General features: G+C 50.4%; 1 protein-coding gene across 3 annotated transcripts in view; it reads right to left on the bottom strand.

Annotated features, from left to right (window-relative positions):
* Positions 1 to 22,884, bottom strand: part of QRICH2 (glutamine rich 2) — a 337,577-nt gene that overhangs the window by 12,288 nt on the left and 302,405 nt on the right. The window contains exons 13-15 of one of the 3 annotated variants that reach the window (XM_029600439.1): positions 21,238 to 21,462; positions 19,493 to 19,652; positions 10,755 to 10,842 (exon numbers count right to left, since the gene is read on the bottom strand). In XM_029600439.1, the coding sequence (XP_029456299.1) occupies positions 10,755 to 10,842; positions 19,493 to 19,652; positions 21,238 to 21,462 (473 nt within the window). The remainder of the gene's footprint in view (positions 1 to 10,754; positions 10,843 to 19,492; positions 19,653 to 21,237; positions 21,463 to 22,884) is intronic. The other 2 variants (XM_029600440.1, XM_029600441.1) reach the window with 2 other exon arrangements.

The following is a 22,884-nucleotide window of genomic DNA, read 5'->3' as shown; positions in this document are numbered from 1 at the left end:
TCCGTTTCCACAACCGCAGGTGGGAGTACCTCCTAGCCTGGGAGGGTTGCGGTGACGAGAATAATACATGGGAGCCCAGCCGTAACATCCTCGACAAGGATCTTCTGCAACAATTCCACCGGGACCATCCCGAGAAGCCCGGGCCTCTCAAGAGGGGCCGTAAAGGGGGGGGGGGGTACTGTTGCGGTCTGCACCGCTTCCCCTCTCTTCCCCGTGACCAGCGCCTACCTCCGCGTCTGGGGACGCCGCACTCTGTGGTCTCCAGGACCCAAGGACGCACTCAGTTCCATGTGGCATCCGCCATTTGCCTGTCTCTCTCACCGCGGCCTCGCGCATGCGCGAGTACGGCCACTTTGAGCGCCCAGAACCCGGAAGTCAAGCCCCGCCTGCGCTGATGACGTCACGCTCCGAGACAGATATAACCGGCGTCCGGACGTTCCCTCATCGCCTTGCAACGAGGTTCACTACAGTCTTGTAGTTCTGAGTTGCGCTTCGTCTTGCTGTGTTCCTGCCGCTGACCTTGGAGTTCCTGACTACGCTCTGCCTGCTGCCTGCCTCGACCCCGGTTCGTCCCTGACTACGCTCTGCCTGCTGCCTGCCTCGACCCCGGTTCATCCCTGACTATGCTCTGCCTGCTGCCTGCCTCGACCCCGGTTCGTCCCTGACTACGCTTTGCCTGCTGCCTGCCTCGACCCGGTTCTTCCCTGACTATGCTCTGCCTGCTGCCTGCCTCGACCCCGGTTCTTCCCTGACTATGCTCTGCCTGCTGCCTGCCTCGACCCCGGTTTGTCCCTGACCATGCTCTGTTGCCGCCTGCCTTTGATCCCGGCTCGTCTCTGTTCCTGCTTCAGCCTTCAGCCTTGCCTTCACCTGCTGGCTGCGGACCCCGCTCCAGGTTTCTACTTGCTCCTACTCACGTCTGCTCATTTAGAGACTCTATTATCTTTGGACTTCCTGGTTCTCTATTGCTGGACTCTCTCTCTAGTACCCAAGTCCCAAGATGCCAGAACCCTACAGGCCCCTCCTGGGGGGTTCTGGGTACCCGGGTGAAGATCTTGTGCTAGACTCAATTACCATTGGACTTCCTGGTTCTCCTGGGCCAGGACCCTACGGGCTCCTCCTGGGGGGTTCCTGGTTCCCGAGCAGTCACCTGGTGAACACTTTGAGCCTTGGCTCCGCCTCCCGGCCTACCCCGCCTCTCGTGGTAGGTCGGCCCAAGGGTCCACTATTCCACAGCAGTACCCAACTGCAACAGTGGGTATAATCGCGCCGAGCTCCCTGAGCTGAGCCAGTGTGGACTGTACCGCCCGGCGCTTCTCTGAAAACCCGCAAGGGGATACCAGAGAAAACGGGAACGGCCGGTGTAAAAAAATCTAACTCGTAACCGTGTTTTATCACATCTAGGACCCACTGGTCCGATGTGATCCTGGTCCATTCATCGTAAAATCAACTTAGACGCCCTCCGATCCTGGGAACGGAGGAATGGACCAGCTGCCCATCATTGTGCAGGCTTGCCCCCCTGCACATTCTGACCGGCGCCCGAACGACCGAAACGGCGCCCGCGAAAGGACTGCGAATAAAATTGTTGGCACTGGGCACTGTGACGAAAGGAAGAAATGGCTTATAGTGAAACCCCGGGAAACTCGAGGCTGGCGACCACCTTGAAACCGCAATCGGGCAGGAGCAACCCCCCAGACCGTGGTCTGTCCTCCGGTAAACGGTGAACCTTATTCTCCCCTAGAGATTCAATCAAATCTTCCAATTCTTTGCCAAATAACATTTTCCCCTGGAAAGGCAAGGAACCTAGCCGGCCTTTGGAAGTCACGTCCACTGACCAATGCCGCAGCCATAGCAGCCTCCACGCGGACACCGCCGAAACCATCGTTCTAGCCGAGGTGCGGAGAAGATCATAAAAGGCATCTGCACTATAAGCGATCACCGCTTCCAACCGTCCCGCTTGGCATGCTTCTTCCAGCGACAGAGCCTCATTGGCCAAGAGTTGCTGTGCCCAGCGGAGTCCAGCCCGCAGGGAGAAATTACTACAAATCGCTGCCCGAATTCCTAACGCCGAGACTTTGAAGATCTTTTTGAGCTGAACCTCCAGCTTCCTGTCCTGCAAATCCTTAAGTGCGGTACCTCCGGTGACCAGAATGGTGGTCTTTTTCGTGACCGCCACTACTGCCGAGTCTATTTTCGGCATGCGCAACATCTCCAGGGCGTCCTCCGGTAAGGGATAAAGCTTATCCATCGCTTTTGCCACCTTCAGCCCCAAATCCGGAGTATCCCACTCCTTGAACAGCAAGTCAGAGGCAGAAAAATGAAATGGGAAGGCTGAAGGCGGCCCTCGGAGTCCCAAAACGACCGGGTCCGTTACGTGACTCCTCCTGCGGCACCTGGATCCCTAGTTCCCCCAGAATTTCAGGGATAAGAGGCCCCAGCTCATCCTTTCTAAATAAGCGAATCACCTTTGGATCATCCCCCTCGGTGGCATGGGACACTCGGGATCCCGAGGCCCCCTGGTCTCCATCCCCATCAACCCCCGCCGAGGCTGGGACAGGAGATCTGGATCCCCGGAAGGCTCTTCCGGCTCATCCGTGTCCGTGGTGGAATCAGGGTCCCCTCTGGGTGCCGATGGCCGGAGTGGTCGAGCCCTACTCTGGCTTTCTGACCCCAGACCTGTTTTGGACCGTTTCTCTGCCCGAGGCCCCGAGTCCGGAGTGGGGGTCTCCAGCGACCTCTTCTTGGCCCGACGACGGGCCTTGAATGCCTTATGCATGAGAAGAATGAACACGGACTCAAATGAAGAGTCCGAGTCCGTATCCTCATCCTCATCCCCCTCAGGGACATGCGAAGGCAAGGGCCCCATGGGAGTAGCGGGACCGTCCCCCTTGGGAACCCCACGCTGCAGGGACAACCTCGGCGGAGGGTCGTCCTCCTCCTCACTTGCCGGCATTGCGTCTGCCGCGGCTTCCCGTGATGCTAAAATGGCCGCCATTCCGCCCGCCGGCGAGGAAAGCAAAATGGCGCCCAGACCCGGCTTCCCCGAAGCCGGCTCGGCACTAATCGCTGGCCTGCCAGCCTCGGGTCCGGCGCGCAACTGCCTGCTTCCCCGGGTCCCTACTGGGGCCATGGACCCTCCCTCCCCGCCAGAAACACATGCGGAGCAAAGGCTGTCCCTAGACAGCCGTGTTGCCGCGGACCCACAGGCCTGACACGCAGCCCTCCGCGGCATCGCAGCCCCGACGAGGAGAAGAGCCCAGCAGGACAAAAGAGGTAAACAAAAAAATTAATCTCCTTCCTGACGACGGCGATATGGCGCTCTACCTCCCCCCCTGCGAGGAACCGGAGAGAAGAGCCACAGAAAAAAACAGGCAACGTACCTTTTTTTTTTTTTTTTTCAACACAAGCAACGCTACCGACAGATCAGGTCCGGGTCCAGCTGGGGGGAGTGAACCGGGCACCCTGATGTCACCCCCAGTACCGATGAACGCTGTAAGTGGAGCTCCCCCACGTGTCAGCGGCCTCAACCAGAGGGGATGGTCCCCTCAGGACCTCGCAACCCTCTGGGAGGCAGGCTTGGTGACTAGCAGGCAAGCCTCTGCGGTCCGAGCCCTAATCCATCTTCTTCTTTCCCTTGTCTTTCTTTCTTTTTTTTTTTTTTTTTTACACTATCTACCACCTAAAACTAGGCCTCAGCACAGACTGTAGGTTTGGCACCCTCTCCACTTGCTAGGAGACAGAAGAATACTGCCAGACTGTAGGTGGCACCAGCCTAGATATAGGCTGAGTTTTTTGTTTGTAAACTTCGGTCTCCATCTGCTAGAGGGGGGGCCAAACCCAGGAGTCTGGACTGATCCGGGTACGTACAGGGAACTAAGTTTACCCCTAGATATTTTTAAGAAATATATTACAGATATTCTTCTATTTCCTAAAGAGGCAATTCCAACAATTGCTAAAATATATTTTTTGGATGAAGGGAAAAAAGATTAAAAAAAAATAACAAGGAAGTAATAATCAGGGTCAAATTGAAGATGGAAATGTAACTGACTTTCTGGAACAATCAATAGAGAGTCAGATAGAGTGCAGAGGAACATTATTGGTTACATTTATTTTTCCCTCTGATAGAGACTCGATTATGAAGCATTTCTTTCGTAATAGATTAAAAACTTTTCTGGGGGGGAAAGTCTGGATATATCCAGATATAGCCAGGGAAACTCAAGTACATAGAAAGAAATTTTTAGCAATGTATCAGGAAGTTAGAGATCTTGGAGCAGATTTCATAGTGAGATATCCAAGTAAATGTGTTATTAGACTTAATAACAATAGGTACATATTTTTCGATCCTATTCAATTAAGGTCCTTTATTAATGCTAGGGCTCCCATTGGTGGTGGAAACCCATCTTAGACTGGAGAAATTAAATTAATGTTCGCTTATTACCTAAACTATGTTGTTTTTTTTAACTAGTGCTATAATAAAGGGTAGTGAGGCTCCAGAATTTCCTTTTACAGGTCAGGCAATTAAACTTTTTCTTGATTTTGTAAAGTGAAGTAAATTGAAGCACATTGAAATAAGGAAATATGTACAATTCTTATTTGAATTTTTGCCAAAATGGATTCCGAGATTGTATTTTTAAGTTTACAAAGATGTGAAATAATAGAATATTATTGCCTTGTTTGTTATTGGTTAAAATTGATTGGCAAAACTGACCGGTTCATTGATAAATTGAAATGTTTGTCTATGATTTAAGAAAATTATAAATATAAAATAAAAAAAAAAAAACAAAAAAAAAAACCAGACCAAAAAAATCAGCCTTAAACAAATGAAGACCAAATAGGACAAGCCTACACCATTCTTCAGGAAAGACCATAACAGACATACACAAGTTCGAGCGGACTCTTCCTCTACCCCCAACAACCTTCAACGGGCAGGCATCTGGACTGATTCGTGGTACTACAGGAATAAAAATTAGCAGGTAAGAACCAATTTTCCTTTCCATGTATGTACTCGGATCAGTCCAGACTGCTGGGATGTACCCAAGCCACTTCTAAATGGGATGGGATTGTGAAAGTCCCGCTCGAATGACACTGGCCACAAAATTGCCAATGTCCGCCTGTTGGACATCTAAACGGATTCCGCCCAAGAGGCCACCTGTACCCGCGTAGAATGAGCTTTCAGTCCTTCTGGAGCTGAGCGACCTTGGCAGATATAAGCTGAAGTTATTGCTTCCTTTAACCCACGAGCAATAGCAGTCTTAGATGCTTTTTGTCCCTTCTTCGGATCAAGCCATAAGACAAACAGGTGGTCCGATAAACGGAATTTGTTAGTGGATTCCAAATAGTGCAATAAAGCCCGTCTGACATCCAGACGCTTCAATTCTCTAGAATGAGGATCTGACAACTCCACATCCGTAAAGGCCGGAAGCTCCACCGACTGATTCAGGTGAAAGGCTGAAATCACCTTTGGCAAAAAAGATGGAACTGGCGGAATCGAAACTCCAGAATCCGAAATGCGCAGGAAAGGCTCCCTACAGGATAAAGCCTGAAGCTCAGAAACTCTCCTGGTTGAACAGATGGCCACCAGAAATACCACCTTCAATGTGAGGTCCTTCAAGGTAGCTCTCTTAATGGGCTCGAACGGTGCTTCACACAGAGCCTGGAGAACCAAGTTCAAATTCCAGGAGGGACAGAGCTGTCAAGTCAGAGAATGAAGATGCTTTACTCTGCGAAGAAAATGTGTAACATCTGGGTGAGTTGCTAGAGAAGAACCCTCTATCCGGCCATGCAGACATCCCAAAGCAGAGAGTTGGGCCTTGAGAGAATTAAAGGACAAACTCTTCTGAAGCCCATCTTGAAGAAAGGAAAGAATCAGGGGAACCGAGGCCTTCTGAGGGTTCTCCTCCCGAGCCTCATACCAGGACTCAAAAATCTTCCAAACCCGCACATAGGCCATGGAGGTAGAAGTCTTCCGAGCCCTCAGTAGAGTAGAGATTACCTCCTCCTGATATCCCCTTCTTCGCAACCTGCGCCTTTCATAAGCCAGGCCGCAAGACAGAAGCGAACTGCCTGATCAAAAAATATGGGACCTTGTCGTAGTAGATTTGGTAAATGAGTCAACCGTAGAGGTCCTACCAGACACAGGTTCACGAGATCCACGTACCATGGTCGGTGCGGCCACTCTGGAGCTATGAGAATGACACGTCCGGGATGAATTTCGATTCTCCTTAGCTCCATTCCCACGAGCGGCCATGGGGGAAAGACATACAGGAGCACGTCGGACGGCCAGGGAACTACCAGAGCATCAACTCCTTCCGCCCTGTGATCTCTCCTGTGACTGAAAAAGTGGGCTGCCTTGGCATTTGCTCGGGTCACCATGAGATCCACGTGAGGTGTGCCCCACCAGCGAGAGATCAGACGCATCACATCATCGGAGAGCTCCCATTCTCCTGGGTTCAACTGATGACAACTGAAGAAATCTGCTTGTATATTCGCCGTCCCCGCAATGTGCGACACCGCCAATCTGTCAAGATGTTGTTCTGCCTAGGACATCAATAGGTTCGCCTCGAGGGCTACGGGACGACTTTTTGTTCCCCCTTGCTATTGATATAAGCCACCATTGTCGCATTGTCCAACAGGACTCGAACTGCCCGATGACACAGCAGGGGAAGGAAGAACTCGAGAGCCAAATGAACAGCTTGCATCTCGAGGCGGTTGATCGACCTTGATGACTCCTCCGGAGACCACTGGCCTGAGCCGCTTGATCCTGAAAGACTGCTCCCCAGCTGGAAAGGTTGGCATCGGTCATCACTACCATCCAGTGGGGGATTTCCAGATCCACCCCATGCTCCAAATGCGGCTGCACTAGCCACTACGAGAGGCTAGCCCTGGCAACTTCCGGAAGTGGTAATGGAATATAGAACTCCTTCGACAGTGGGTTCCAATGGGATAACAAGGCTGCTTGCAAGGGCCTCATATGTGTGAAAGCCCACGGAACCAATTCTAGGGTTGAAGCCATGGACCCCAGAACTTGTATTTGGTCCCAAACCCCGGTGCACCGAAGTCCTCATCAGTGTCTGCACCTGACCATGCAACTTGACGCATCTTTCTACGGAAAGGAAGACTTTGCCCAACTGGGTGTCGAAACAGGCCCCCAAAACCTCCAGTACCTGGGAAGGGACTAGGTGGCTCTTGGAGACGTTGACCACCCAACCTAAAGATTGTAGGCAGCTCAAAACCCTGTTCACCGCCCGTGAGCACAGGTCCCCAGATTTTGCCCGAATGAGCCAGTAGTCCATATAGGGATGCACGAGCACTCCCTCCTTTCTCAGAGAAGCAGCTACCACCACCATTACCTTGGTAAAGGTCCTCAGCGCCGTGGCTAAGCCAAACTGTAGGGTACAAAATTAAAAATGCTATTCTAGGATCATAAACCTGAGGAACTTCTAGTGGTCATTCCGAATGCCTATGTGTAGGTAGGCCTCCATCAGGTCCAGAGATGCCAGGTACTCACCTTTTTGCACCACCACAATGACCGACCGGAGTGTCTACATGTGGAACCGGGGCACCTTGAGGGTTACGTTGACCTTCTTTAGGTCCGGAATGGGACAAAACATTCCTTCCTTCTTGGGGATGACAAAATAAATGGAATAATGCCCCCATCTTTGTTCTGTCAGAGGAACCAGTACGATAGCCCCTAGACTTTGGAGGCACGTCAGGTTCTGGCGTACAGCCAACTGCTTTGCTGGGGAACTGCAAGGAGACACTAGGTACAGGCTTCGAAGCAGGCGAGCAAATTCTAACGTGTAAACGTGCTCTAGCACAAAAAAGAACCCACCGATCCAACGTGATATGGACCCACTCCTGCAGGAAGAGAGACAGCCGTCCCCCTATCCTGAGATCTGCGGAGTGGGCCGGCCTCACTTCATTGGGAGGACTTGCCGCTCGCGGTAGCTGGACCAGATCCGTCCCGGGGAGCACACCAGCCATGATAAGTTGAGGACCAGGACTGAAACCTCCCCAAGGCTTGCCTGTAGCCTGAGTTCTGAGCCCTATTCTGGTGAAAACGCCTCTGGCCCTAAAAGTGTGGGCGGGCGGGGGAGAACACCCGCTGACCCCGAAGGTGCGGGCGGGCGGGGGAGAACCCCGCTGGCCCCTCGGTCTGTCCTCTGGCAGCTTGTGGACTTTATTCTCGCCCAAGTTTTTGATGAGCTGTTCCAGATCTTCTCCAAACAGGAGCCCGCCCTTAAAGGGAAGAGCCCCCAACTGTGGGAGGAGACATCCCCCAACTGCGGGAGGAGACATCCGCAGACCAATTCCGCAGCCATAACAGACGTTGCGCTGAAACCGCGGAGACCATCGTACATGAGGACATGCGGAGAAGGTCATAGACGGCATCCGAGCCATATGCGACCGCTGCCTCCAAACACTCAGCTTATTTCGCCTCCGCCAGCTCAAGATCCTTGTCACTCTGCAGCTGTTGGACCCATCGCAAAGTCACCCAGAGCATGTAGCTGCTGCACACCGCGGCACAAATGCCGAGTGCCGAGACCTCAAAAATCCTCTTGAGGTAGCCCTCTAACTTGCAGTCCTGCAAATCCTTCAGAGCCTCCTGCTACTGGAATAGTCATCCTTTTCGTAACTGCAGAGACTGAAGCGTCCACCTTAGGGCTGCGCAAGAGCTCCAGGATGTCCTCGGGCAAGGGATACAATTTGTTCATAGCTTGGCTAACCTTGAGACCCGTTTCAGGGGAATTCCACTCCCGGAGGATCATATGCCAAAGCATGTCATGTAGCGGGAAAGTTTGGGCAGGACCGTGCAACCCCGCTAAAACGGGATCCACCGTGCCCAGACTTGGAGCCGCCGGTGGGTCCACGATCCCCAGATCAGCCAGAACGTGGGGAATTAAAGGCACCAATTCATCCTTCTGGAACAACCGGACTACCTTCGGCCTGGTCTGGGTCATCCAAAGGAGGGAGGGGAGCCACCAGCCTTTCCTCTGGATCTGAATCATCAGAGACAGGTTCCTTGGGAGAAGGCCGTGACCCCGGGGCCTGCACCCGCCAAATCCGCATTGCCACCGGCGACCCATCCCTCCTAGAAACCTTGTACGGTGGGGCAGCAGGCCCCTGAAAAGGAGAAGCCCCCCGCTTGCCCCTTTACTAGCCAAAAAGGCTTGGTGCTCAAAACAATAAATTGAGGGGAAAACAGCGGGGGGGCTCCGCCGAAGTGCCCTCTAAAGGGTCAGAATCTGCATCAGGGGGCCCCCCACCTGCTGCCCAGGCTCCCACAGGGCTCAATTCGTCCGGGGAGAGGGCCAGAGGATGGTCCCCTTTCCCAGTGCCCTGGCCTCCGCGGTGCGAAAAGTATCTAAGATGGCCACCTTTCCATGCTGACCAAGAACAGGTCCTCCGGAGCCTCGGGGACAGCGAGCAGCCTCCCGATGCTGCGCTGCACGAGAATCACCGCTGTGGCTGTGCCAGAACTCTCCTCCCCGCCGGAGAGGTACCTGCTGCACTTCCCCAAAAGACTGCGGGTAAGCCGATCGCCACAGCGATCGCATCGGCCGGATCGCAGCATGGCTGAGGGGAAGGACAAAAAGCCACGCAGGAGCTGTCGGTCGTTTCGAGAACCAAAAATACCCCTCAAACTGTAGCAGGGATTCCCTTGCCTTACCTGCTGTCACCGAGAAGAAAAAAAACAGGGAACTCCCCTCTTGCTGCTTTTTTTTTTTCAAACTTTAAAAAAAATCACAAAACAGGCAGATGGACTTCCCTGAAGACGGTGACAGCTAAAACCAGATGATAGCAATAAAGGGGGTAAGAAGCCAGACCATCAGCTATCTCCCACTGATCGACCACACTAGAAAGACCGGTGTTCCCAACCCCTACTCGTCCGAAGATGCCTACAACCAGAGGGGATGGTCCCACCAGGACCTCACCAACCCTCTAGGAGACTCCACCGATTTCTATCCTTTCTTTTTTTTTCCCCCTAATTTATTAGTGCTTGGATCAGAACCGCAGGTTTTGCACCACCTCCATCTGCTGGAGACAGAGAAATACTGAGGAGCAGCAGGTGTCTCACCAGGTTAAGAGAGGGCGCTCTCAAAGTTTTTCTCTGTCTCCATCTGCTGGAAGGGAGGCAAAACCCAGCAGTCTAGACTGATCCAGGTATGTACAGGGAATGGCTCTCACAGAATGCTTGGGAGCCCATTTCAGGGATTCCCAGACTGTGTCCTGAAAAGCCTCTGGGAAACTCCAGTAATTACATTTTTGTTTCCTTTAAAATATGTATTAACAAAATGTATTACCAAGATCAGCTTTCTGGATTTAGCAGTACTATACTATGGTAGTGCATACTCCCTTTTTTAATCTGGAATGTAAAATCCTGGGAAAGTGTTCACAGTCCTGCTAAGACTGCAGCCATAAGCCTAACAGAGAGGCGTGCACAAGGAGGTAGTGAATTTAGCGTAGCTGGGTTTTAGAAAAGGTTTGGACAAGTTTCCAGAGGAGAAGTCCACAAACAGTTATTAACCAGATAGACTTAAGAAATAGCAACTGCTTATCCCTGCACGATAACAGCATGGATCTATTCACTGTCTGAGATCTTGCCAGGTACTTGTAACCTGGATTGGCCACTACTGGAAACAGGATGCTGGGCTTGATGGAAGCTCGGTCTGACCCAGTATGGCAACTTCTTAAGTTCTTATGAGATGTGTCTGGGGGCAGAGTTTTAAAGAGAAGATTGATGAGAAACTTACTTTCTTTTCCCGCAATAGCTGGAAATCTAGGGTCCAATCTTCCCTTGTAGATCTGTCCATCCATACCAAGTATATCAACTTCTCCCTGCTGCCAGGGAACACACAGTCAGATTCCTCATTTGTTCTCACCTCCCCTTCTCTCCCTTTTTCCCTGCTTCTCCTTTTGAGCTCTATATGAAAATTGGTTCTTACCTGCTAATTTTTGTTCCTGTCGTACACAGATCAGTCCAGACTCCTGGGTTTTGCCTCCCCACCAGCAGATGGAGACAGATAAGTTTTGACCGACTCTGCCCTATAGTGCCATCTACAGTCCGTCAGTATTTTACCGTATCAAAGCAGAACAAGATAAAACTATCATAACAAGTTAACGGCCCCGCAAAAACTGGGGGAGAGAAACCTTGTAACTGCACTCAACCTGCTCACGAACCCCAAGACAAACCAGAACCTGGGAGCGTGTATAGATATCTGGAAAACCAATCTGCAGAAAAAATTAAGCATTGAACGAGCGGACTCTTTTATCACCCGAATGCTGAAAATGTGCGGGACTCTGGACTGATCCGTGGTACTACAGGAACGAAAATTAGCAGGTAAGAACCAATTTTCATTTCCCTGTATGTACCTGGATCAGTCCAGACTCCTAGGATGTACCAGAGCTCTTCTAGTTGGGGTGGGACCCTGAGAGTCCCGTTCTGTTCACCCCTTCACCAAGCCCCCCAGTGTCAGGGGCCTGGACATCCAACCGGTAATGCCTCGCAAAGGTGTGCAAAGATTTCCATGTAGTCTCCCTACAAATCTCTTGTGGTGAAACTTGCAGACATTCCTCCCACGATGCTGCCTGCGAACGGGTAGAATGAGCTCGTAGACCAACTGGGAGTGGCTGGCCTCGAAGCAGATACGCTGAACCAATAGCCTCCTTCAACCAGCGAGCGACCATAGCCCTGGACGCCTTGTGCCCTCTTTTGTGACCACTCCACAGCACAAAGAGATGGTCCAACATGAGGAAACTATTGGTAATCTCCAAAAATGTAAAAGAATGCGACACATGTCCAGTTTCCTCAGGTCCCTCGACTGGGGATCGGCTCGATCCAAGTCAGGAAAGGAAGGGAGCTCTACCGATTGATTCAAATGAAAAGAGGTTACAACTTTTGGGAGAAAGGAAGGAACCATTCGTAATGAAACTCCCGTATCCGTAATTCTCAAAAAAGGTTCCTTGCAGGATAACGCCTGAAGTTCTGACACCCGATGAGCTGAGGAAATAGTCACAAGGAAAACAGTCTTTAACATAAGATCTTTTAGCATTGCCCTCTTCAACAGCTCAAAAGGTGCCCCACACAGAGCTTTGAGAACCATATTCAAGCTCCATGATGGACAAGGGTTCCTGACTGGCAGATGTAAATGTTTTGCTCCTCAGAGAACACATGCCACATCCTGATGTGCAGCCAACGCTGCTACTCCGCCGACCTTACCGTGGAAGCCCTTAACGAGCGCATGAAAGGCCCTTTGCCAGGCCAGCCTGCAAGAATGACAAAATATGTGACACCGAAACACCAGAAGGAGCCACCCCCTGATCAATACACCACAACTTAAATATCCTCCAAACTCTGACATAGACCAGAAATGTAGAGGGTTTCCTAGACCGTAAGAGGGTAGCTACAATTACGTCAGAGTAGCCCTTGCTCTTTAGACGTTGCCTTTCAAAAGCCATGCACAAACAAAAGCAATTTGCCTCTTCCAAACAAACGGGCCCCTGATGGAGGTTTGGGAGGTCTCGCAGCCGGAGGGGTCCTTCCACAACCAGATTGACTAGATCCGCAAACCATGGATGTCTCGGCCATTCCAGAGCTATCAAAATCACCTCCAATGGGTGAGATTCTAAATGCCTCAGCACCTTGCCAATCAGAGGCCATGGTGGGAACACATACAGCAGAACGTTCCTTGGCCAAGAGAGAACCAATGCATCCATGCCTTCTGCTCCTGGCTCTCGGCGTCAACTGAAGAAATGAGGAGCCTTGGCATTGCAAAACGTTGCCATCAGGTGTTTGCTTGGCCTGGACCACTTGTCGCATATGAGCTTGAATGCCTCTTGAGAGAGCTCCCACTCCCCGGGATCGAGCCGGTTACGACTGAGAAAGTTGGCCTGAACACTGTTGACCCCAGTGATGTGAGAGGCTGCAATGCTGACTAGATGTTGTTCCACCCAGATTATTAAATATTGCGCTTCGCTCGCCACCAGTCAACTCTTGATTCCTCCTTGGCGATTGATATAAGCCACTGTGGTCGCATTGTCGGGCAGGATCCTGGCCGACTTCCCTTGCAGGATTGGTCAGAGGGCCTGAGGTACTAATCACACTGCTCTGGTCTCCATACGATTGATCAACCACTGGGACTTCTTCCTTGACCACTGGCCCTGTACCGATTTTTCCTGACACACTGCTTCGGAGAGACTGGTGTCCGTAATGACCACCATCCAATCGGGGACTTCCAGGGATACCTCGCGGCTCAAGTTGTCCAAGTTGAGCCAACAATCTAGACTGGATCAAGCACAGTCTGTAAGAGGCAGAGGGAGATGAAACTGCTCCGACACCGGGCTCCAAAGGGAAAGCAACGATAACTGCAGAGGTCTCATATGAGCAAAGGCCCAGGGAACTAACTCCAGGGTGGACACCATCAATCCAAGGACCCGCAAATAATCCCAAACTCTGGGAGGATGCTTGGACAACAAATCCCGAACCTGTTCCTGCAGATTGATGATGCAGTTCCCAGTCAGAAAAATTCGGCCCTGTCGTGTGTCAAACCGGGCCCCCAGAAATTCCAAGGACTGGGAAGGAATCAGGTGGCTCTTGGTGAAGATCACCCAGCTAAGTGATCACAATAGCTGAAGAACCAGATGAATCGCCGATCGGCAAAGCAACTCCGACTTTGCCCGAATCAGCCAATCATCCAGATATGGGTGAACAAAGAATCCTTCCTTCCGGAGCTGCGCCACCACCACAATCATCACTTTGGTAAAGATCCTGGGTGCCATGGCCAGCCCAAATGGCAGGGCATGAAACTGGAAGTGGTCTCCCAGGATGACAAACCTCAGGAATTTCTGGTGGTCGGACTGGATGGCGATGTGCAGGTACGCTTCTGTGAGTTCTAGAGACGCCAAGAATTTGCCCTTGCACACCGATGCAATGATGGATCTCAGAGTTTCCATGCGAAACTGCGGAATCCGAAGGCACCTGTTTACTCTTTTTAAGTTGAGAATGGGCCAGAAGGTGCCCTCTTTCTTTGGCACCACGAAGTAAATGGAGTAACGGCCTTTCTGCTGTTCCGCGACAGGAACCTTTACAATGGCCCCGTGTTCGAGGAGACGTGCAATGTGTCTCGTACTTCCCGGCGTTTCTCGATGTACGAGCATGGGGAGATGAGAAAGCGATCTTGAAGACATCCAGCAAAATCTAACGTGTAACTGTGCTTTATCACATTGAGGACCCATTGGTTGGACGTCAGAGTGGCCCATTCCTCGTAAAACCGAGATAGTCTGCCTCCCACCACTGGAGGAGAGGAATGGACTGGCCTCACATCATTGGGAGGACTTGTCGCCGCCTGAGGACTGCGGGGCTCCTGGTCTGCCGAAGCACTGGCCTCGAAAGGACTGCAACCAGGACTGTTGTGTTATTTTTTAACTTGGTTTGTGGGCCCTTGGGTCGTGGAGAGAGCTTACTACACCCACAGGGAGGAGCTCTGTGGGGACTCTCCACGACAGGCGGGGTCTCAGTAGTGATGGACACAAGAGTCAGAGAATATTGATTATACAGCAAAGACAAACCCGAGGAGCGGGTTGTAAACTCAGTCCTGGAATTAGGAGACCTGGAATGGATTCTCCGGTAGTGATCTGCAGAGCGGGGTAACCCGGGGGATCCTTGCTTCTTGATAAACTTGTGCGTGGTAGCTCTGGTAGTGATCCGTCGTGTGGAGTAGGCCGGAGGCAGATGTGAGTAAATGATACAAGACAGCGTAAATCTGGTAGTGGTCCGCAAGGCGGGGTAACCCGGAAAGTACTTGCTTCAGATATAGCTTGTGCGTTGTAGCCCTGGTAGTGGTCCGCAGAGCGGGGTAACCCGAGGATCCCACACAGCAGGATAGATGAGATAACGAAGAGTAGGTCTTGTACTCACAATGCAGTAGAGAATAGGAAAATGCAGCAGCGGAGATCCGATGCAGGAGAACTCACTTAGCTGAAGAAGGTGAGATAGGCAGAAGAGGCTCTCCGAGGAGCGGATAGCACTGAGAGCAGCAAGGCCCCCGAGGAGCGGGTACCTGAGTCACTCAGCCAGGAACATCTCAGAGAAAGGAATAGCAAGATGGAATCCTTGCTAACTCGTAGGTAGGAAAGTCCGGTTAGCTTAAATACACATAGGCAGTGACGTCATATGGAGGGGACGCCCCTGAGGTTCCCGCCTTGATGTGCTCAAGAAGGAGGCAGGCGCGCGCGCATGCCCTAGGTCACTCTGGGTTCAAGATGGCGACCGGGATCGCTCTCGCCATCCCGGGAACACCAAGGAGGTCGGTGCCGAGGCAGAGACGGCCATCTTAGCCAGATTTGAGGCTACTGGGCAAAATGAGGTGAGCAAAAACGGATGCAGCCGTCTGCGACCGACAGGCGCAACATGTTGTCTTCCCAACGGCTGTCAAAAGGAAGATCCTGAAGACCATGAGGAACTGAATCTTCGATTTCCTTGAAGGCGTGAGTGAGCCGGGAAGGAGCCCTTCGTCCTCACCCAAGGATTGAATCATGTCCTCCAGGTCCTTTCCAAAAAGCAGCTTTCCCTTAAGGAAAAAAGCCCAACTGAGCTTTGGAGGAAATGTCCACTGACCAATTTCTCAACCAGAGAAGCCTGCGGGCAGATAAGAAAATGCCATACTGGGTCAGACCAAGGGTCCATCAAGCCCAGCATCCTGCTTCCAACAGTGGCCAATCCAGGCCACAAGAACCTGGCAAGTACCCAAAAACTAAGTCTATTCCATGTTACCATTGCTAATGGCAGTGGCTATTCTCTAGGTGAACTTAATAGCAGGTAATGGACTTCTCCTCCAAGAACTTATCCAATCCTTTTTTAAACACAGCTATACTAACTGCACTAACCACATCCTCTGGCAACAAATTCCAGAGTTTAATTGTGCGTTGAGTAAAAAAGAACTTTCTCCGATTAGTTTTAAAAGTGCACCATGCTAACTTCTTGGAGTGCCCCCTAGTCTTTCTACTATCCAAAAGAGTAAATAACCATTTCACATCTACCCATTCTAGACCTCTCATGATTTTAAACACCTTTATCATATCCCCCCTCAGTCGTCTCTTCTCCAGGCTGAAAAGTCCTAACCTCTTTAGTCTTTCCTCATAGGGGAGCTGTTCCATTCCCCTTATCATTTTGGTAGCCTTTCTCTGTACCTTCTCCATCGCAATTATATCTTTTTTGAGATGCGGTGACCAGAATTGTACACAGTATTCAAGGTGCGGTCTCACCATGGAGCGATACAGAGGCATTATGACATTTTCTGTTTTATTCACCATTCCCTTTCTAATAATTCCCAACATTCTGTTTGCTTTTTTGACTGCCGCAGCACACTGAACTAATGATTTCAATGTGTTATCCACTATGACACCTAGATCTCTTTCTTGGGTTGTAGCACCTAATATGGAACCCAACATTGTGTAATTATAGCATGGGTTATTTTTCCCTATATGCATCACCTTGCACTTATCCACATTAAATTTCATCTGCCATTTGGATGTCCAATTTTCCAGTCTCACAAGGTCTTCCTGCAATTTATCACAATCTGCTTGTGATTTAACTACTCTGAACAATTTTGTGTCATCTGCAAATTTGATTATCTCACTTGTCGTATTTCTTTCCAGATCATTTATAAATATATTGAAAAGTAAGGGTCCCAATACAGATCCCTGAGGCACTCGACTGTCCACTCTCTTCCACTGAGAAAATTGTCCATTTAATCCTACTCTCTGTTTCCTGTCTTTTAGCCAGTTTGCAATCCACGAAAGGACATTGCCACCTATCCCATGACTTTTTACTTTTCCTAGAGGCCTCTCATGAGGAACTTTGTCAAATGCCTTCTGAAAATCCAAGTATACTATATCTACCGGTTCACCTTTATCCACATGTTTATTAACTCCTTCAAAAAAGTGAAGCAGATTTGTGAGGCAAGACTTGCCCTGGGTAAAGCCATGCTGACTTTGTTCCATTAAATCATGTCTTTCTATATGTTCTGTGATTTTGATGTTTAGAACACTTTCCACTATTTTTCCTGGCACTGAAGTCAGGCTAACCGGTCTGTAGTTTCCCGGATCGCCCCTGGAGCCCTTTTTAAATATTGGGGTTACATTTGCTATCCTCCAGTCTTCAGGTACAATGGATGATTTTAATGATAAATTACAAATTTTTACTAATAGGTCTGAAATTTCATTTTTTAGTTCCTTCAGAACTCTGGGGTGTATACCATCCGGTCCGGGTGATTTACTACTCTTCAGTTTGTCAATCAGGCCTACCACATCTAGGTTCACCGTGATTTGATTCAGTCCATCTGAATCATTACCCATGAAAACCTTCTCCATTACGGGTACCTCCCCAACATCCTCTTCAGTAAACACCGAAGCAAAGAAATCATTTAATCTTTCCGCGATGGCCTTATCTTCTCTAAGTGCCCCTTTAACCCCTCGATCATCTAACGGTCCAACTGACTCCCTCACAGGCTTTCTGCGTACTTCAGCCAGATACCGCTGAGATCTGGCTGAAGTACGCAGAAGGTCATAAAGGACATCTGCACTATAAGCAACCGCCACTTCCAGACACCCCGCTTGCACCGCTTCTTCTTCCGCCAGGGCAGTGCTATTCTGCAATTGCTGGGCCCAGCGAAGACTTGCCCTCAAGGAGAAACTACTACACATTGCAGCTCAGACACCAAACGCTGACACCTCAAATATATTTTTGAGCTGCACCTTCAGCTTCCGATCCTGGAAATCTTTGAGTGCTGTTGCGCCCGTCACAGGGATAGTGGTCTTTTTTGTGACCGCCGACACTACTGCATCCACCTTAGGAATGCGGAGAAGGTCTAAAGCCTCTTTTGGCAAGGGATATAGCTTGTCCATCACCTTACTGACCTTCAAGCCCAGATCAGGAGTATCCCATTCTCAGAACAGCAAGTCCATAACAGAAAGATGAAAGAGAAAGGACTTGGTTGGACCATGCAAACCCACCATGACGGGATCCACGGAACCCATCCAGAAATCCTCCTGAGGAGTCTCAATACCAAATTCTTCGAGGATTGCAGAAATTAGCGGGCTCAACTCATCCCTGCAAAACAGGCAGACCATCTTTGGGTCATCTCCTTCGACAACGTGTGGACCCCCATGAGCTGGAGGTAAGTCCTGGTCCTCCTCCAGATGCCTTCCGTGATGAGAAGCCCCACTAGGCTCCTGATCATCATGCTCCGAAAACTCGGAGGACGAATCATCCCGCAGGTAGGGGGATAGGGTCCGAAGCGGTCTCTTAGCCTTTGGATCCCCCGCTCCTGCTGCAGGCTGGGACCTTTTGACCGCTTGATTCCCTGAGCCACTGGCCCCTGGGCTGAACGCACCTTAGGACCCTTTCCTGAATGCCTCCGAGCTGCTCTCCTGGCCTTATGCAGCAACAAAACAAATTCGGAAGAAAACGAAGAGGAGGAGTCTGATGCCCCCTCAGGGCTCTTCTCAATTGGCCCTGGGAATTTCTTTGCCGGGCAGTCCCCCTCGGGGCCGTAGGCTATGGGGAAAGAGGAGGAGGGGAAATCCCTCCCCCCTCCTTGGTTCGTGCTTCAGCATGAAATGTGGCCAAAATGGCCTCCGTTCCCACACTCAGCGGGAACTGGTCTGCAGGCTGAGGCCGCAAGCGCCCGGATGTCGTTGAGCCCCATCGCGGTCATGAAACATCTCCCCTGACCGCATCCGATGTGCCTTCCCCTCCGGGGAAGCAGGCAAAACAAAGACCATCGCCCAAAAGGGGGGCACGCGCATCCCCATAGGCCACGCCTAGAGGCATTGCGAACCGGCTGAGGAAACAAAAAACTTTTTTTTTCTCAGCGGCTGCAGCGGCGGGGAACAGGCGCTGAATAGCGCAGGAACGCTCTTACTGTTTCCAAATCTGGGAGGAAAACCGGTCCTGATCGTCCTGGGATGAGTGAGCCGGGCTCCCCAGTATCACCCCCAATTTGGGACCGTGCTGATCACCAGGGTTCTCAACCCCTATGCAGCCGTGCCTCAATACCAGGGGGGATGGTCCCCTCAGGACCTGCTGACCCCCTGGGAGGCTGAATGCAACTGCTCCTGCCGGCTTCTGACAGAAAACTCTCTCTTTTTTAGTATTTCTTTATAAAAAATAAAAAAAACTCTAAGCAAATCATAAACCAAATTCCTGACTACACTTTGATTTTTTTTTTTTTTAATTAGCTACAGAATGTAGGATTTTGCACCTCTACCATCTGCTGGAGACAGAGAAATACTGATGGACTGTAGGTGGCACCTCAGGGTATAGGGCAGAGTCGGTCAAAACTTCTCTGTCTCCATCTGCTGGTGGGGAGGCAAAACCCAGGAGTCTGGACTGATCCGGGTACGTACAGGGAACACCAGATTTTCTATGTTTTCTTTATTGCCCGTGTATCCGAATTTCTGCCCCCCCCCCCATACTCTTTTCTTCTGTTACCTTTATTATCGCTGAAATGCTCTCCTCCTCCGGAGGTTGGTTGTACTGGTTAATGTTTTGTAGCCGCGAGTACCGCCGGTGAGGAAAAGTGAGAGTGTGGCTCCCACCACAGCTCCGATTAGACAGGTAAGTGCTGTCCACCATCTCCGGCATGCGATCACTAAACCGGAAGAGGAGTTCATCAAAGAAAATCCAGCGTCAGGCTTCAGGTAACAGAGTCCTTATCTTAAGGTCTGAATAAGGGCAATATGTCCCTGTGGTTCTTCTTAAACATTCAGGTTACGCTAATGGTTGCTCTTGGTGCAAATTAGATAGACGGACGCACAAGATTTTGGGGTGACAGTACAGTGCAATAGTAACCACTGCACTCGAATAAAAGAATTTTGCTAGTGTTAAGTCATCATTCCTTCAATAACGCAGAACAATCACAGTACCCCAAAGATGATTAAAATTTGGGTGATCTGGATATTTCTACAATATTAATATCCAAGAGAACTTAAGGCTCCTATTGCTGAGCGCATTACTTTTAATGGGACTGAAATTGGCCCTGCCCCAAGAATGTTTGTAATTCTCCCTTCCCAGTATGAGCAAGGCTTTCTTCCTGACAGCCCTCAACTACTGGATAGAGAATACCAAGGATCATGGCGTTGGCATTTGTAAGGATCCTTTTTACAGCTGGGATATACTCCCGTGCCATCTCACAAAAGAGAGGAAAGCTGCAGCAGGAAGGACAGATGGGCAAAAGGACCCATGGACAAGCAGACGGCGCCAATAGCTTTTCCACCTGACTTTGAAAGTCACATGTGGCAGTTCTTGTTCACTCTGCTAGTTATAAATTGCTTTTTTTTTTCAACACATAGCCCTGCACAATCAAATCATAATGCAAAGAGCCAGGTATATGGTTTCCTGAGCTGATGTTTAGAAGCGATTGCCTGGCCACAGCATCTCGGGACTGAATGCATCCTAAACTTTGTGTTTTGTTTCTGTTTGATCTGGCAGTTCCTCTTCTACTTTGTACTTCCATCAGAACCAAGGCTGGGATCTGGTGCCATGAACCTTTATTTCCAACTACCTGGGGATTTTTGCACCCTCCTCTATTGTACATCCCCTCCCAACTTATGTTCAGTAAAGTCATTGTAGTGATGGTCCTCAGCTGGTGTGGAGGTCACACACCAGGACTCCTTCTGGAACCTGCAGTCATCGGGCCACTGACAGTCACCCTCAGGTAATGACAACTCCCTCTCTCCTCCCCCCTTCCCCACCTCAAGAGGCTGTGAGTGCCATCTCCACAGCATTTCCAGCCCCGACTGACTCTGAGATAAGAAGACCTGAGCTGGGAATCACAGCGAGGTCCTCCCATAACAGTACACAGCACAGCCACCAGAACCCTCTGGGCTGGCCAAACTTTACTTTTTCCATGGTGCAATAACTGAATTTATAAAAATGAAATTAACCAGAACAAAACGGGTATGAGGTAATAAGTCAGAGGAGAGAGACAGATGGATGCACGCACCTTTTGCATTTACCTACTGACTATACAAAGGGAGCAATTTTCAGCCTGACAAAATTTCTGGGCCTCTCTGCTGTGAGTTCCGCTTGCCCTTCACTGCCACAAACCTGATTAAAGAAGTCCTGCTCCTCCCCACCCCCCACTGTCTCTTCCCTAACCCGGTCTGTGCTTTCAGTGGAAGCTCTGTGGCCGTCTGGCTCTCTCTCTTTCTCTCTCTGATCCCCTGCATACTCACGCTATAGGTTTGGTGTCGAGGCGCTTGCGGTGCTGCCCAAGGCCAAGGCAGCGGGACTGCAGCATCTCCCTGATGGTCTGACTGCTGGCCCTCATTGAGCCCCCAAAGTGAGCCTGCACCTTCTCTATCTCCTTTCGCAAGCAGTTGTGAAGGCGGCGCAGCTGGTTTATACTCTTCTCCATCTGGACTGCCTCATAGCGAGCGTATGATATCCCTGACTTCACACTGAAGGAAGGGAAAGGGGAAGAAGGGGGAAAAGCCAGAGCCGAGAGAGAGAGAAGGGCAGGGATAAAAATCAAACTGACTGCTAGGTAGGAAGAGGAGGGAGAGAAAACCTAAGCTCAGAGAGGCACAGGCATGGTGGGATTCTGAACTTATGCCACAGGAAGACCTCTGTAGAGTTTGTGAATCCCGCTGAAGCTGTGTCCAGAATCGGGGTTGGCAATCAGATGGCCCGCAATTTTCTGAAAATCCAGTGCTGGCACTGTTTTGCAAGTGGTGTGTCAGGTGTATGGGCAGAGCAGCCTGGAAGTAGGATTTGGTTGAGTAGGGGGTGGGAGAGAGTATACCCCTCTCTCTTTTCTCCCCCCTCCCCTGAGGAAGAATTTAATAGGGGACAAACCCTCTTATAGAGATGTTGCAGGAGCTTTGTTCAATGTGCCTAAAAACAGTGCCGACCCCTAGTCTACAGTATTTACAACCATCCCCAAAAACTGACCAGCTTGAACCATGATGCTCAACTGCTGGTAATCACCTCCTCCCTGCCAATGGATGAAATGCTTATTTAACCCTGTTAATCCTCCTGAAGTGGGCACACAGAAAAGGAAAATTGGTTCTTACCTGATAATTTTCATTCCTGTAGTACCACGGATCAGTCTAGACTCCTGGGTTTTGCCTCCCCTCCAGCAGATGGAGACAGAGACGTTTGAACGGACTCTGCCCTATACCCAGAGTTGCCACCTAGAGTATGTCAGTATTACACTGTACCTAAGCAGAAAGGATAAACCATAACTTCCACTACAACACAAACTTCCCTCCCCGAGGAGCAGAGGGAATGAAAACCTGTAACAGCACTAACGAAACATGCCCGTACTCACATCCTGTAATGAGGGCATACACTATGAGAACATTTAATAAATCTGCAAATATGAAATAACTAATGACCGAGCGGACTCTCTGTTTCCCCCAACGCTGAAAATGGGCGGAACTCTGGACTGATCCATGGTACTACAGGAACGAAAATTAGCAGGTAAGAACCAATTTTCCTTTCCCTGTATGTACCCGGATCAGTCCAGACTCCTGGGATGTACCAAAGCTTCCCTAACCAGGATGGAACTGAGAGAGTCCCGCTCGGAGCACACTAGCCCCGAAGGAACCTGGCTCTGGGGCTCGGACATCCAGGCATTAATACCTGGCAAACGTGTGTGTAGATTTCAAAGTAGCCGCCCTACAAATTTCCTGTGATGACACCTGTTGACATTCCGCCCACCAGGCTGCTTGCGATCGAGTAGAATGAACCTGAAGACCCACCGGGATCGGACAGCCCTGAACAAGGTACACAGAGACAATAGCTTCCTTTAGCCATCGCGTAATAGTGGCCCTTGAAGCTTTTTGACCCCTCCTGGGGCCACTCCACAGGACGAAAAG

The sequence above is a fragment of the Rhinatrema bivittatum genome, chromosome 4, assembly GCF_901001135.1.
Source record: "Rhinatrema bivittatum chromosome 4, aRhiBiv1.1, whole genome shotgun sequence".
Classification (NCBI taxonomy): Eukaryota; Metazoa; Chordata; class Amphibia; order Gymnophiona; family Rhinatrematidae; genus Rhinatrema; species Rhinatrema bivittatum.
This window is presented reverse-complemented; position numbering and strand designations above follow the sequence as displayed.